This window comes from Lepisma saccharinum, chromosome 16, assembly GCF_977018435.1.
Source record: "Lepisma saccharinum chromosome 16, izLepSacc3.1, whole genome shotgun sequence".
Lineage (NCBI taxonomy): Eukaryota > Metazoa > Arthropoda > Insecta > Zygentoma > Lepismatidae > Lepisma > Lepisma saccharinum.
In genome coordinates this window covers 51,546,235-51,560,693 of record NC_139244.1, presented here as the reverse complement: position 1 = coordinate 51,560,693, position 14,459 = coordinate 51,546,235, and the positions used below count along the sequence as shown (strand labels likewise).

The window sequence follows — 14,459 nt, the reverse complement described above, 5'->3', positions numbered from 1 at the left end:
TATGTAGACGAACTGTTAAGATATTAAAATTGTATCATTTTTCTTTAGGTAAAATAGTGGTATATTGTTGTTACTAGAAATATAAATGAGTGTAAAATGTTGTATAACAATGATAGTTTACGATATCCACGAATCTATGTTTTAGCGAGATAACACAAAAGAATAATGGCTCTGTCATGTCAATGAGTAAATTAAATAATAAGAAGAGAAAAGATAAAATGTCCCTATTGTTGAATTTTTCATTACAAAGGAATGAAAAATTCATCAAAAAGGAGGGAGGTGTTGTAGGTGACAACTTTTGGGTTATTCATTTGGAATAACATTGTCGCTCTCGTCATTTATGAATTCATTTCCAAAGATACTTTTTGCAGCTTTCTGTTGCTTGCAGTGAGAATCAGTCTTTCCTCTTGAAGTAATCTTTATATTTGATTCATGTTCACCTACTTTTTGTCTATTTTTACCTGTACTGTGTAACTGTTAGTCAAAGGATTTCTCTTGGGAATAGAGAAACGATTGTCAAATGTATATATTAGACTTAAGGCAAAAGGTATCGTAAGTGTTTCTGTGTAATGGTGGTTCAGTGGCCTCTTGCCATAGGGAACTGTTAATTTCAAAACATGTTTTTGTCACCTTGACCTGCAACCATCAGGTGTCGGGAAAATGTTGTTTGTTAAATGACCAGGCTCTCCTCACGTAGACCCACGGAAATGGAAAATAGAAAGTAATTAACAAACCACAAATACAGCCTCAGCTTTGGTATAAAAAGACCAAATTTCAGTACCAGGGCACAGTCGTTCTTCTATTCTCCAATCGGGCCTACTGTGGAGCTGCCGGGTAACTAACTAACTATACCTGGTAAACGGCCGGGTATATGGTAATTATCGTCTTAAACACCTATGGATAATATTCCTTGTGTTTAGTCTGAAAGACTAATTGTAGAACTTGGTGTCGGTAAAGACTTGTAAAATCTACATGTGACTGAGTGTAAGTGTAATTTGGGATGTCCCCAAATCTACATGTGACTGACTGTAAGTGTAATTGTAGTGTCTCCAGTGATTTCGTGCAATACATATATATTTAAAATATCAAGTACGAACTTTATTTATTTGAAGTTAACTACTAAGTTTTCACCGGACCAACGAACACGTACTTCGAAATATTGTATTCTCCACCCCTCCTCTCCGAGGATACAACATTACCAACATGATAATACATGCTGAAACATAAAATTACCACCTTCCAACTCGCCTCATGTGTTTTAATTCAGTAATGTTAAAAGTTTATGTATGTGTAACTTTCCCAGATACACCTATAAAAACAAATTCAGAGGTTGAAGAATTTGGAGAGTTTTGTTCCTTAGTTTGAAGTACAGGTGTACATGATCACAATTTAAACATCATTACATATAATAGTTATACAATTACTGGCCTCCCCAATGGCGCAGTGTTAGCATTATCACCTTGTAATCCATGGATCCTGAGTTGAAAACCCGGTGGCAGCACATAGTGGTTTGGATCCCACTTTAAACTGTAGGTCCAGTCTCGATTAGCCTTACTGTGTAGGCTTACCATATTTTTTTGGGGTCCAACCCAGGACATATTCACGATCAACTCATTTTTTTTACAAAAATTAATTGAAATTACTTAAAAGCCTTAACATTTTATTGGAACATTAAACTATAGATTGTACAAGAGAAAAATATTAACATTATTTTCTAAAATCAAACAATTAATTTTCAAATGATTAATTGAATAATACATTTTCTGATGTTTAGAAAACCTCTCTGTTCTAGGTATCTGTTCTGTTAGTTGACTCAGTTGCACTTTTCACTAGACATGACTTTCTTCAGAAATGGCTTTTTGTTTTAATAACATCATAAAATTCACATGAAAGTTCTGAATTAATTTTAACATTCAGCAGATGTTGAACTGTGGATACTGGAAGTCTACCTCTTTCTGCAGACCAAATACATATTCCCCATAATTGAAAACACTCTCTCAACTGGAGCCGATGTTTCAGGCAAAGACATAACAAATAACCAAACTCAACCATTTTAGAAATGTTGGCACATGAAATATCAGTCTTTTGAAACACCTTAAAAATTGCTTGGCTTGACCACCAAGATGCTCACGGAAGTACGGAAACGGAACTGCTCTGAAATCGATATCTCGAAGAAAGAAAAGGTATAATCGATCCTTCCTTGCCGGTCATAAATTCTAGTCGTGAATATTCAATACGGGTAACTATATTCATGTTGAGATTCTGAAAACCCCGAACAGCTCTAAAAATCCAGGACTGTCCAAGCTAATCCCGGACGTATGGTAAGCCTATTACTGTGCATAAAGTGGACATAAAACACCAACTCAATCAATCAATATACAATTAATTTGTATACCTCGTAATATCCCTGTTGTTTTCCAAAAGCAATAAACAGAACATGTTAAAGCTTAAAGGTAAGAAATGTGGGGAGGCTAAAAAGTTTCTAAATATATATTAGTAATTATTTTCATTTCCAACATGCCACTGGTGCAACATTCATTGTATTTAATTACGAAACTGAGTATGTTTAATATCTAACGAAATGGCCTTTGTCCCCAAAGTTTAGTTTAGTATGTTTTTCTTACTTTGAAACCAAAATACAAAATTTAAACATTTTGATTCACATGTACATGTGTTGAAATTACAAAATTACATTTTTCTGTTTCTACTTCTCAATTTCAGGTAACACTCCCCTTCACCTAGCAGTAATGTTAGGGGAAAAAGGTATGTACAATTTTATTCCTAAGTGATTTTTTTTCATATGCTGCAATAATTTTGCATGTTGTCAATATGTATAACAATACAAAAGAAATAATTCTCATGTTACCCATTCTGGAAAAATAAATACAATAAAATTTAATTTTGCTGATGAAGGAATTAAGAAAGATTACCAAATTAAACTGTCAAATAGATTTGATGTTTTGCAGGATTTAAATGATGATGAAAATATAAATGAAACAGACGTAAATAAGAATTGGGAGCACATACGTAATGCAATAGAATCAGCAGCTAAAGAAAGTATAGGATACCATAAACCAAGAAAAAGTAAGCCATGGTTTGATAATGAATGTCATAATCTAATAGAAATTAGGAATCAGGCTAGACTTAGATGGTTAAATAACTCTGATGATACAAATCTAAGGAATTATAATGGAATAAAGCGAGAAGTTAACCGCACGTTCAGAAGTAAAAGAAAAGATTACTTGAAAAGCAAACTTAATTAAATTGAAACAAACAACAAAAACAAAAATATCAGAGATTTATAGAAAGGTGTAAATGAATTTAGAAAGGGGTGGCTCTAAACTTGATAAAAGATAAAGACTGTGATTTTCTAGCTGACCCAAGCGATATTCTAAATAAATGGAAGAACTACTTTAATGACCTTTTAAATGTCCATGTAGGAGATAAATCAGAAGTAAATGAAGTACACACAGCAGAACCTTTAGTTCCAGAACCTAACTTGACTGAAGTTAAAGATGCTATTAAAAGGCTAAAGAATAACAAAGCACCTGGCATTGATTTAATACCAGCTGAGTTAATTAAATATGATGGAAATTCGTTAATATGTCAAAATCATAAATTAATTTGTTTAATATGGAATAAAGAAGAAATCCCTCAACAGTGGATAGAATCCATAATTGTTCCTGTGTTTAAAAAAGGTGATAAAATGAACTGCAATAATTACCATGGAATTTCTCTACTCTCAACAACATATATTATCTAACATTCTTTCAACAAGACTAACCCCATATGCTAATGAAATTATAGGTTATTATCAATTTAGATTTAAATGTAACAGATCAATTACGAATCAAATTTTTCACATTAGACAGACACTTGAAAAAAAGTGGGAATATAATCAAAATGTCCATCAGCTATTCATTGATTTCAAAAAAGCATATGATTCGGTCAAAAGAGATAAATTATATAATATATTAGTAGAGTTTGAAATACCTAAGAAGCTTCTTAGTATGATAAAAGTATGCACCAGTGAAACAGAAAGTAAAATTCGTGTGGGTATTAATGTGTCTGACAAATTTACAATTCATGATGGGTTAAAACAAGGAGATGCATTATCTCCATTGCTCTTTAATTTTGCCTTAGAATATGCTGTTAGGAAGATAAAAGAAACTAAAGAAGGGCTAAAATTAAATGGTGTGACTCAGTTGTTAGCATATGCAGATGATGTAGACTTATTAGGGGATGATATAAATACAATTAAGAATATGCCAAAATATTTTTGAAAACTGCTAAAGAGATAGGTTTGGAAGTTAACAAAGAGAAAACTAAATATGTGCTTACAGGCCGAAACCAAGTGTTAGGTAATAATCAAAATCTATTATTGATAACAACTCGTTTGAACCAGTTTCCAAATTCAAATACTTAGGAGTAACATTAACAAGTGAAAATTATATTAAAGAGGAAATAAAAAGTAGGCTTAATTCAGGAAATGCATGTTACTTCTCTCTTCATAAACTTTTGTATTCTCGTTTAATATCTAAGAAACTAAAAGTTAAAATATACAAAACAGTAATTTTGCCTGTTGTATGATATGGATGTGAAACTCGGTCTCTTACATTGAAAGAGAAAAATAAATTGAGAGTATTTGAAAATAAGATCCTTATGAAGATATTTGGACCTTAAAGGGATGAGGAGACATGTGAGTGGAGAAGGTTACATAATTTAGAACTACATAATTTGTATTCATGTCCAGATATTAATAGAATAATTAAATCAAGAAGACTTACGAGAGACGTTCATTAAAGATTTCCCCTGACATAGTTCTAGTTAATGTAGAATACTGAAATGTTACGTGTGTAATGATACATATGTGCATAGGTCATGAGGTAATTTGCAGTTCTGAACTCCTCTTAGTTTTTGTCTTACAAGTACTAAATTGAGACAAGGTGTAGTGATGGATCCAGTGAGAGGCCGCACAACAAAGAAAACTTTTGGTGAGATGAAAGTGACCTATGGAGAGGATGCCCCATCGTATGACGTAGTGAAGCACTGGCATCGTCAGTTCAAGTGTGGTCGGACTTCAGTAGAAACAGCCCCCATCCTCGGGCGATCCCAGTCAGCCATTGACGAAGACATCATTGGGCAAGTGATAACCTCCATCTTGGAGGATCGCCGCATAACCGTTCGCCAACTAGATGAATATGTCAAGATCAGTGTGGGGTCTGTGGAAAAAATCATCCATGACCATGTGCACATGGAAGGTGTCTGCTCGATGGGTTCCTCGGCTACTCACACCTTTCCAAATGCAGGAACGAGTAACGTGCTCCCAAGCTAATTTGACCATGTGCCAGGAAAACCAGGAGGTATTTTTTGACAGACTAATCACCCAGGGTTAAACGTGGGTCCATCACTATGACCCAGAGACCAAGGCCCAGTCAAAGCAATGGAAGCATCCTGACTCACCACCACCAAAGAAGGCCCGTTTCCAACCCTCAGCGGGCAAAGTGATGCTCATGGTTTTTTGGGACCACCATGGAGTAGTTATGATGGATTTCCTGGCGAAGGGTACCACAGTTACCAGGACATACTACGCTTCACTGCTGCAGAAATTGCGGAAGGCCATCAAAACCAAGAGGCGTGGCATGTTGACCAAAGGCATCCGCATCCTGTAAGACAACGCTCCAGTTCACAACTCGCATGTTGCCCAGACAGAAGCACGGTCCTGTGGAAATGAAATCCTTCCTTATTCCCCGCACCATCAGACTTACACCATTCCCAACCATGAAGTCATTTCTGAAGGGGATGCACTTCCACGACGATGAAACGTTGGTTTCCGAGGTCAAGCCATGGCTTCTGGAGCAACCTGTAGACTTATACAAACAAGGTCTCCACGGGTACATAAAGCGATGGGAAAAGTGTGGGGCCATTGGTGGTTCCTATGTAGAGAAGGACTAATGTCTGTACCAATTTTCGTTTATCTCCATCCCTGGGAACTGGTTCAGGGAAAATCTTTAATGAACGTCCCTCGTAGGTGGGCAGGCCATGTGGCACGAATGGGAGAGGAAAGAGGAGTTTACAGGATTCTTGTTGGGAAACCTGATGGTAAGAGACCTGTAGGAAGGCCAAGACAAAGATGGAAGGACAACGTTGAGATGGACCTAAAGGAAATCGGTAGGGATGGAAAAGAGTATATAGATCTTGCTGAAGATAGGGACAGATGAAAGGGTGCACCCCCTATCCCAAACCTATTTTCAGCTGAAAATACTGTTATAACTCTTGCCAGAGAAAATGCTTAGAATAACAAAGAAATAGTTTCTAGCAACTATACCCTTGACCCTTTGTATCCCCTAGAGAAAGTGAAATATTTTGCATGGTATATGATTATTTTGTTGTTTATGAACGTTTTCAGTTGATTTTAGCTCGCAGAAATGTGTTATTGTGAAAGAAAGTACTTCTGTTACCTTAGCGTGTTACTTTACCATTAAAAAAAACACAGCCTGAAGGCTTTGCGCAAGTGAATCTAGCACCCAAAACAACATTCCACAACAGCAACTACTAGGGAAGATCAAAAAGTAAGTCTGTATAAAACAAACAAAACACATTAGAAAGAAAATTATTATTGGACAAAATTGTATGAACATTTAACTTTTTTTTTGACATAGTCACCAAGGTATTCCAAACACTTTTTGAATCGTGTGACCAGTTTTTATCAAATTGTGTACTATGAGTATTTGACAATGTAAGCATCTATAAAGTAGCCTGGAATTTAGTGCAAAATTTTGTCTTTTTGTTCTTATCTTTTAACTTAAAATCATCCATTGTGGTTGTGTAAAGGAAATATCTAAATATGCAGTGCCTTTTCAAAAAAAACCTATTGCACTCAACTGGTTACACTCATTAATTAAGGTGCTTAATGAATCGTTCATGTGTAATTTTATAATGGATCAGTAGAAAAACAGTGTTGGCCAGAAGTTCATAACCATCCTAAATATTACAGTACCTACAACAATTCTTCTCGGTACCTTTGAAAATATTATGGTATAGGGTAATGTGCACACATTATATTTGCATGCTGATTTTTAATATTGGTCTAATTGACAGCCTTCACATTGCACTGTATTTATTTTATTTTTCAGAATGTGTCCACCTACTTTTAGCTCATGGAGCACCAGTGAAGGTAAAAAATATGGCAGGATGGAGCCCATTAGCAGAAGCTGTCAGTTATGGGGATCGACAAACAAGTAAGTTCACTGTGCACTTTTTAAACATAATTTACACGTAAGAGGGAAAGAAGGAGTTTGGATTTTTTTTAAAAACTTACGTGCTCCACATATTTTTATTAATTCATGTTTGAAGGGGTGAAAAATGCAGTAACCATGTTTGACAAGCCAACCAATTACAAGTTGTATTACAGATACTGCATGTTTGATGGACAGAAGTGGCATCATGTCTTGCAGTAGTAAGTGTGTGTAGCAATTCACAAGGCTTGCAGATGCCTTAAGGACACGAGGGGCAGTTTCCAGAGAGCCCGAAACTGTTCCTCGGCCACCGACCTTTCCTCACGGCAAGCTCTGTGGTGGATGGTTGTAGGAGGGAGAGAAAACTTATTACTCTTATGGGATTATTATTTTACTTGTTCTCTTGAAAATATCAAACTTCCGATGGTGTAGCAACACACATCAGCAGAACAGGACAGGTTGAAGATTATGCTTGTGTTAGGAAAAGTCTAAACTTCCATTTGATTAGCCATAACTTCAAGTTCAAGTTATTTATCCATAAGTAATACATGCGAGTCTATATATATACACACACACACACAGGTGTCTCCAAAGTAATAGCGCTAACTGACACAGGTGAAAGTACACGATAATAGAAACAAAAAAGTCTCAGTAAACATGGGTCTGCAAACGAGCCGTTTTCGAGATAATCGCGAATGTGTGATTACAAGCCACCACTGACTTCATTGTTTGTAAACGTCGCCCTAGTTGGTAAAATGCTAATAATGTGTGTGAATGTGTGGTTAGAAGCAGTCACTGATTGCATCATGTAATCACCGAGTGCTTTACTCCTTGCGCGTTCCGAGGTTTGCTCTTTGTTTACAAAACAGAACATTTCCGAGAGGTTGCGTTGGAATCTAACAGGATGGATACAATCAGTACACAGTCTAGCCATGAGATCTCCAATGACTTTTCTTACTGTATTATTAGCATTTAACCAATTAGGACGACGTTTACAAACAATGAAGTCAGTGGCGGCCTGTAATCACACATTCGCGATTATCTCGATAACGGCTCGTTTGTGGACCAATGTTTACTGAGACTTTTTTTGTTTCTATTATCGTGTACTTTCACTTGTGTCAGTTTGCGCTATTACTTATGAGACACCCTGTATATATATAGTCATATCTTTTACAGTTCATATCTGGCTTAATAATCAACTAAAAACAAACCGCCTCCACTTGCAACATGGGTAGAAATTCATACTCTGTTGTCCTATGTTTTGCTTTTTTCAGTAGCATTCTGACGATATTGAAATAAATGCACAACTGGTGCGAAACTGTCACTCTTCACCTTAAGGAGATTTCACACACCGAGGCAACAACTGACATGTGTCGCATGAGGATTTCACCAATCGATTGTAGTCTTGTGCAACATGTCATGCCTCTGCAGTGTGAAACTTTGCTGCTGATTGCTTTGTTCCAAAGTGACATGTGTTGTACATTACTTTAGTCTGAAATCTTCCTTACAGTCGCACCAAATTGAGGAAAATTGTCCCATTTAACTGAGAATTTTTTACAAGATGGTGGAGACAGTGGAAGTATACGTGGTTTCGAATAGTTACTGTAGCGTCAAATAAATTTAAGGACATTCTTTGTGCACAAGGTAAATAAATTATACTTTCAATTATTTTAAATGTGAAATGCAAGAAATCTGTTGATGTATATCAAGACCACGTTCATTGAATATCTCAACTAGATTCAAACAATTGAGAGAAGGACTTAATCTAAACTATGTATGGTTTCCAAATATCCCTCAAAGTAATGCTGAGTATATATTTTTTATGATCTGTTAGCATTGTAACATTTTTTTTTCTAAATACACATAAATATGTCAGTGGAATTTGAAACATTTGGAAGTTGAGTATAAAAATTATCCTGAGTAACATGTTAGAAATCTGCCTCAAATACAATTGTATTCAAGTTGAGAGTGATGTCTGTCTGCAAACTGAGAGTTTGATCATTAGTAATCTGTAGATGCACATATTTTTGGTAAATAAAAAAGTAAAAATTCGAAGTTGTAGCAGTGAAAATTTGGATCAAAAGCAATTTATAAATTGACATTTTGGTTTTAAAATTGTGAACATAAACCTAAAAATGATTTAAGAACTGCACTTGTTTCACAAAATAAACATATCCCTTCTAATAGCACATTTATGTAGCTATCAGAGTATTTAGTTTATTCCTGTATAAAGGGGTCCATTTTTGCTTCTCAAATATTTACAGCAAATCAATTTTCCGTTCATCGGATAACTCACAGGATAATTCAAACTTCAGAAAGTGTTGTGTCAGTAAATAAACTATAAATTTTGTGTTTGAGTCTTATTTCGCATTTTGCAGTTCATTTCGTGATAAAACAGGGTAGGAAAATGCACCTCACACCTTTCAGAAACATAAAATATTAACATTACAATGTATTATTTCACATTTTGTGTTTTTGTCAAATACGAAATATGCATGCCTCTAGTAATGTGTTACCACCTTCGTTGCCAATCAATACTGTTATGCACCTGCTCAAAAATGACACACTGCACCAGACAGCCACATGAGTAAGTGATCTCAGATGGGAAATTTTCTGACAGTGTCCCTGCATAGAGTATGTCTGGGGTCCACTCATCCTGTAATCAATGGGTACCTGAGGGAGTGTGTGCGTTAAAAGTGACCAGGCATTATGTTAATCCCTTCACCTCCACTAAGCCTGAGATCATGTGATGTCGTACTACACGCTCCCTATGTATCTTCATGAAATGGCGCAATACACAGGAGGTGATTTTACAGTATGCGAGTGAAAATGTCATGTAAAAGTTCAGAAATTTATAATGTACATCCAAAAGCCCAGAGAAATCACAGAATTTAATTTTTCTTTCAGAATTTGATAATGTAAATACACTTTTTTCTTTCTTGAATGAGGGGAGATATTCTTCAAAATCATTCATTTGTGTTCATTATTATGAACAAAAGAAAGTAGGGTAGGCACAGATTAATCGGTACTCTATCGGTGTAAATATCTTATAATTTAGAGTGTAATTCTGCCATTTTATTACAATTTTTATGAATAATCTTCATGCTCCATTTTTTAAAAAATAAGTGTCTAACTATGCAACTTCTTTTGCAATGCAGTCACGTTGAAATGCACATTTATAAAGAAGGTCAATGAACTATTCAGGGTCTTCAGGGACCATTTAGAATTTTGTATTGGTACTTTATCAATATTGGCACATCCCTAAAATAAAGTAAAATATACTTTAAGTTCTTTAAAATGAAGTGCACTTTTTACATATAGTTATTGGCATGTTAAAGCATCACAGAATGATATAGAAATTTATTTTAAACATGGCCTAGTAAACCTGTGAAAATGAGTGGTAGTGTAGCCACGTGAAGAGGGATGATAGGAAACTGTTATTACATGAAATGAAGCTAACCACCAGTGTTTGAATGTTAGGTGCGTGTTGGTTGGTTAACCTTTAGTAAGCCGTGCGGTCTGACGAAAGTAAGCTCAGTGTCGCCGAGGCTTTGAGCGCGAAATTTGAATTTGTATACATAATGGAGAAAAATCGTAATAACTCTGGCACTATGGGACCAATCTACTTCGGATAACTTTTGTTTTGGAGGTAATACATCGGTGCATGCAACCATGTAAAATTTGGATGCCCCAACCGCGGGGGGGATACGGGCGGGGGCTGCATCCCCCGAATTTCAATGAAAAAAAACATAAAAATGAGGAGTTTGCCCCCTCTTCTCCAACTACTTTGGGGAGAAAATCGGAACTTTTGCTTTTTTTTTTTTTTTTTCAAAGAATGGACCTTCCGCAACAGAATGAAACTTGATTCATGTTTGTGGGTGCAATACAATTTGAATAATAAGGCAAAACGTAAAACTGTTTTTTTCTCAATTCAGTGAATTTGCATATTATTCATAAAATTGTTATAACTCGGACACTCTGAACATCTATGGCGAGGCCTTTCCTAAACAGAGGAGGGGAGGGAGCCTTTGCAATCCTTTGTTTTGTCTATACTTCTGGATAGACTCATGATTCTGGCTTCTGGCCTCGGGCTGTCGTCAGGCTTCATTGCATTTCTAACATAGAGGCGACAGAAAGCTGACACCGCTAAACCTCTTCCAATCCAAACTCTCCTTGACCCCCCTTTCCCCTGCTACTACTTTCGGCTGGATCACCAGGTCTAAACACAAAGAAAAATGTGTGCCTTATCAGTACTAAATCACAGCGTTGGAAGCTTGGAGGAAAACAACATCGTAAATACCAAGCATTCATTGTATCTGTCAAGTGTGAGCCCAAACACGTGACATATTCCGAGAAAGGAGGGGGGATTTGGAATTTTCGTAAACACATGTTCCCGAACCGAACTGTCAGTGTTTCAACCTCAATATACAAATATAAGTGTGGCAAACCCTCGATAATTGTATCTAAAGCTGTTTGTTCCATATATGCAACCGCGGCTGACAGGGACATACTTTTTTTGTTCCACATATGGAAAGGCGGGGGACTAAATGTTAAGTAAGCATCATGAGAAGTGTCAGAAGTAGTGCTAGAAATTTTCATTAGCACATGGCTATGTTGAGTCTAGTGATATGTTTCCAAGCATGCATTATATCGAGGACTTTCTGTCTCTTTTCAGTAGAATGAAGGGTTTGTGTAAAGGATAGGTAATTGCTACCTAGAAGCAGTTATTGAATGTAGTGTTAGTGTATTTACGTTTTGCAATTTTTGTACTTGAGAATAAAAGTTGCAGGCAGCATATCCGAGAATTTTTTACTTATGTTTGATTTACATAGATATATATTAGAGCATGTTTCCATTTCAGTTTCTTCGCTTTTGAGGAAATTGAAACAACAGTCAAGAGAACAAATGGAGGAGAGGAGGCCAGACCTTGTGAATGCACTCAAGCAAATAGGTGACTTCTACATGGAGCTTAAGTGGGATTTCCAAAGCTGGGGTAAGTGTCTTAAAAGAGTTAGTATTGATTATGCCTTCTAGGGCTGTGTGATATCGATGAAATGTCGATATCGACAATATTGAAAATACCGATATTGACGCTACCGAAAATACTATTGACTATCCAGACAATACCGGCACATCTATATCTTTCAATTTGCTTCTGGACGTGTCAAGACTATGCATCAAACAGAAACATGTTATTACAAAATATTTTGTGCTGTGTACGCGTATATGCTGTACATTGAGGTGAGACCAAGAACGAGACAATCATTTTCAACTTGAGACCGAGTCTTTGCCAAGTATTGTCTCGTATCATATCGATACCATCCCTATATCGATATCCAATCCTTGCAAAAATATTGTAAACATAGTAAAACAGTAAACAACCGTATCATTTCACTGATCATGACACATGTGATATGCTACTTGCAGTAATTCTTGTGATGCACATACAGTGTGTTTTAAAAGTTCTGCAGGGTTCTAAAAACCTATTTATTTTAAAGTAATATGTTATTACAATGAAATATTGTTTATTACGCAGAGGAAACTATAAAATAAATGTTTGACGTGGTTTGGTTCATTGCCAGATCTCCAGCTGGGCACCAATCACGTCCAAACACACTTGCAATCTTCGTTTGAATCCGAGAATTGCATTCTGATGGTGCTCGTTCAGAATGTAGTGAATCACATCATGTATCTTGAACTTCAGATCGTCAAGATCTGTTGGTTTCTGTGCATACACCTGGGTCTTGACATATCCCCACAGCTAGTAATTGCATGGTGTAAGGTCTGGTGACCTTGCAGGCCAAGGTGTGGGCCAATTTTTCCTGCGTCGATGCCATCTTGGAATCATGTGATTACCTGACCATACGTCATTAAGCAGTGTGAGCAGAACAAAATTTGAAAATTTCCTCTGTGTAAGAAAACAATATTTCGTTGTAATAAACCTATTATTTTAAAGTTATAGTTTTTTAGAATCCTGCAGGACTTTTGAAACATGCTGGACGTTCAAAGCATCATACAAATCATTGGTTCATCTAAATAGTGATTTGATGAAGATCTGCCAGCCAACGTACTGTCTCCCCCACGCACACACACACAAAGTATCTCCATCTCATCGGTATTTTTTTTTTTTCTAAGAGCATAAGTGTTTTCTGTGTACAATCCTAACATGATGTACATAAATTTTATGGAATCTTGAAGAACAAAATGTCATCTTTTCGATGAAACACACTAAACTTTCTGAATAGTGATTTTAAGAAGCATCTCTTGTGTAATAGAAATATTTATTCTTTCTTTCAGTTCCACTAGTGTCACGTATTCTTCCCTCGGATATCTGCAAAATCCATAAACGAGGGTCGTCTATACGTCTAGATACCACTCTAGTGGATTTCAACGATATGCGGTGGGAAAGAGGAGATATTAGTTTTCTATTTAATGGTGATGGGAAGCCATCTCAATCACTAACTGTGCTGGACAATAAAGCCAAGCTGTACCAAAGAGTGAGGTATGAGGTAAGTTCATTCTTAAACTTCATTTTAATAATTTTGTATTGTACAATTTGAGAAGTTTTTTTAACTTCAGAATTTTGAAGAATGTGTCAATTTTTGGTCGTTGTTATGTAAGTTTGACTTCAATCTTATTGTAAGGAAATGGAATTTAGGACTAGACTTCATGTAGTATTAGGGTACTCTTTAGGTATATGTCAAGGTACTAGCATGCGCTAGCCAGCTATTCCCGAGAAATAACACTTGAAGGTTTCGAAGCTTTCCAAGCATACCTGAAGAATTAAAAATATTGTCTGACTGCCAAGTGTCCTTGTGGGACACATACAGTATCAGTTTCACGCACCAAAGGTTCTGTTGGGAGGATGAGTGAATTGCTCCCAGCCAAATGTTGTGATGAAATCTTGCATTGCTGAAGTGATGCATGAGCGAGCAGTGTCAAATCTTCACAACACCCCAGATAATTTTTTGAGTTTTTAGTCCACTTTGAGCACAAACTGGATTACAAGGTAAACATGCTGTGCTACGTACAGTCAACTCTCGATTCAACGACCTTTCACAGTTCCCGGGAAAAGGGTCGTTATTTCGAAGGGGTCGTTATTGGAATTTGCCCCAATTTTCTGTTAAAAACGGAGTTCAAACGGACACAAAGGTGCATAGGAGATGGTAACACCATTTATCCTGGTAGTTATACAACCTGTTATGCACAGGATGCGTGTTG

General features: G+C 36.3%; 1 protein-coding gene across 1 annotated transcript in view; it reads left to right on the top strand.

Moving 5' to 3' along the window:
- The window catches only part of LOC146000481 (ankyrin repeat domain-containing protein 13C), a 70,739-nt gene that overhangs the window by 10,947 nt on the left and 45,333 nt on the right, over positions 1-14,459 (top strand). The window contains exons 2-5 of the mRNA XM_083138160.1: positions 2,722-2,763; positions 7,137-7,241; positions 12,100-12,231; positions 13,536-13,747. Coding sequence (XP_082994286.1) covers positions 2,722-2,763; positions 7,137-7,241; positions 12,100-12,231; positions 13,536-13,747 — 491 coding nt within the window. The remainder of the gene's footprint in view (positions 1-2,721; positions 2,764-7,136; positions 7,242-12,099; positions 12,232-13,535; positions 13,748-14,459) is intronic.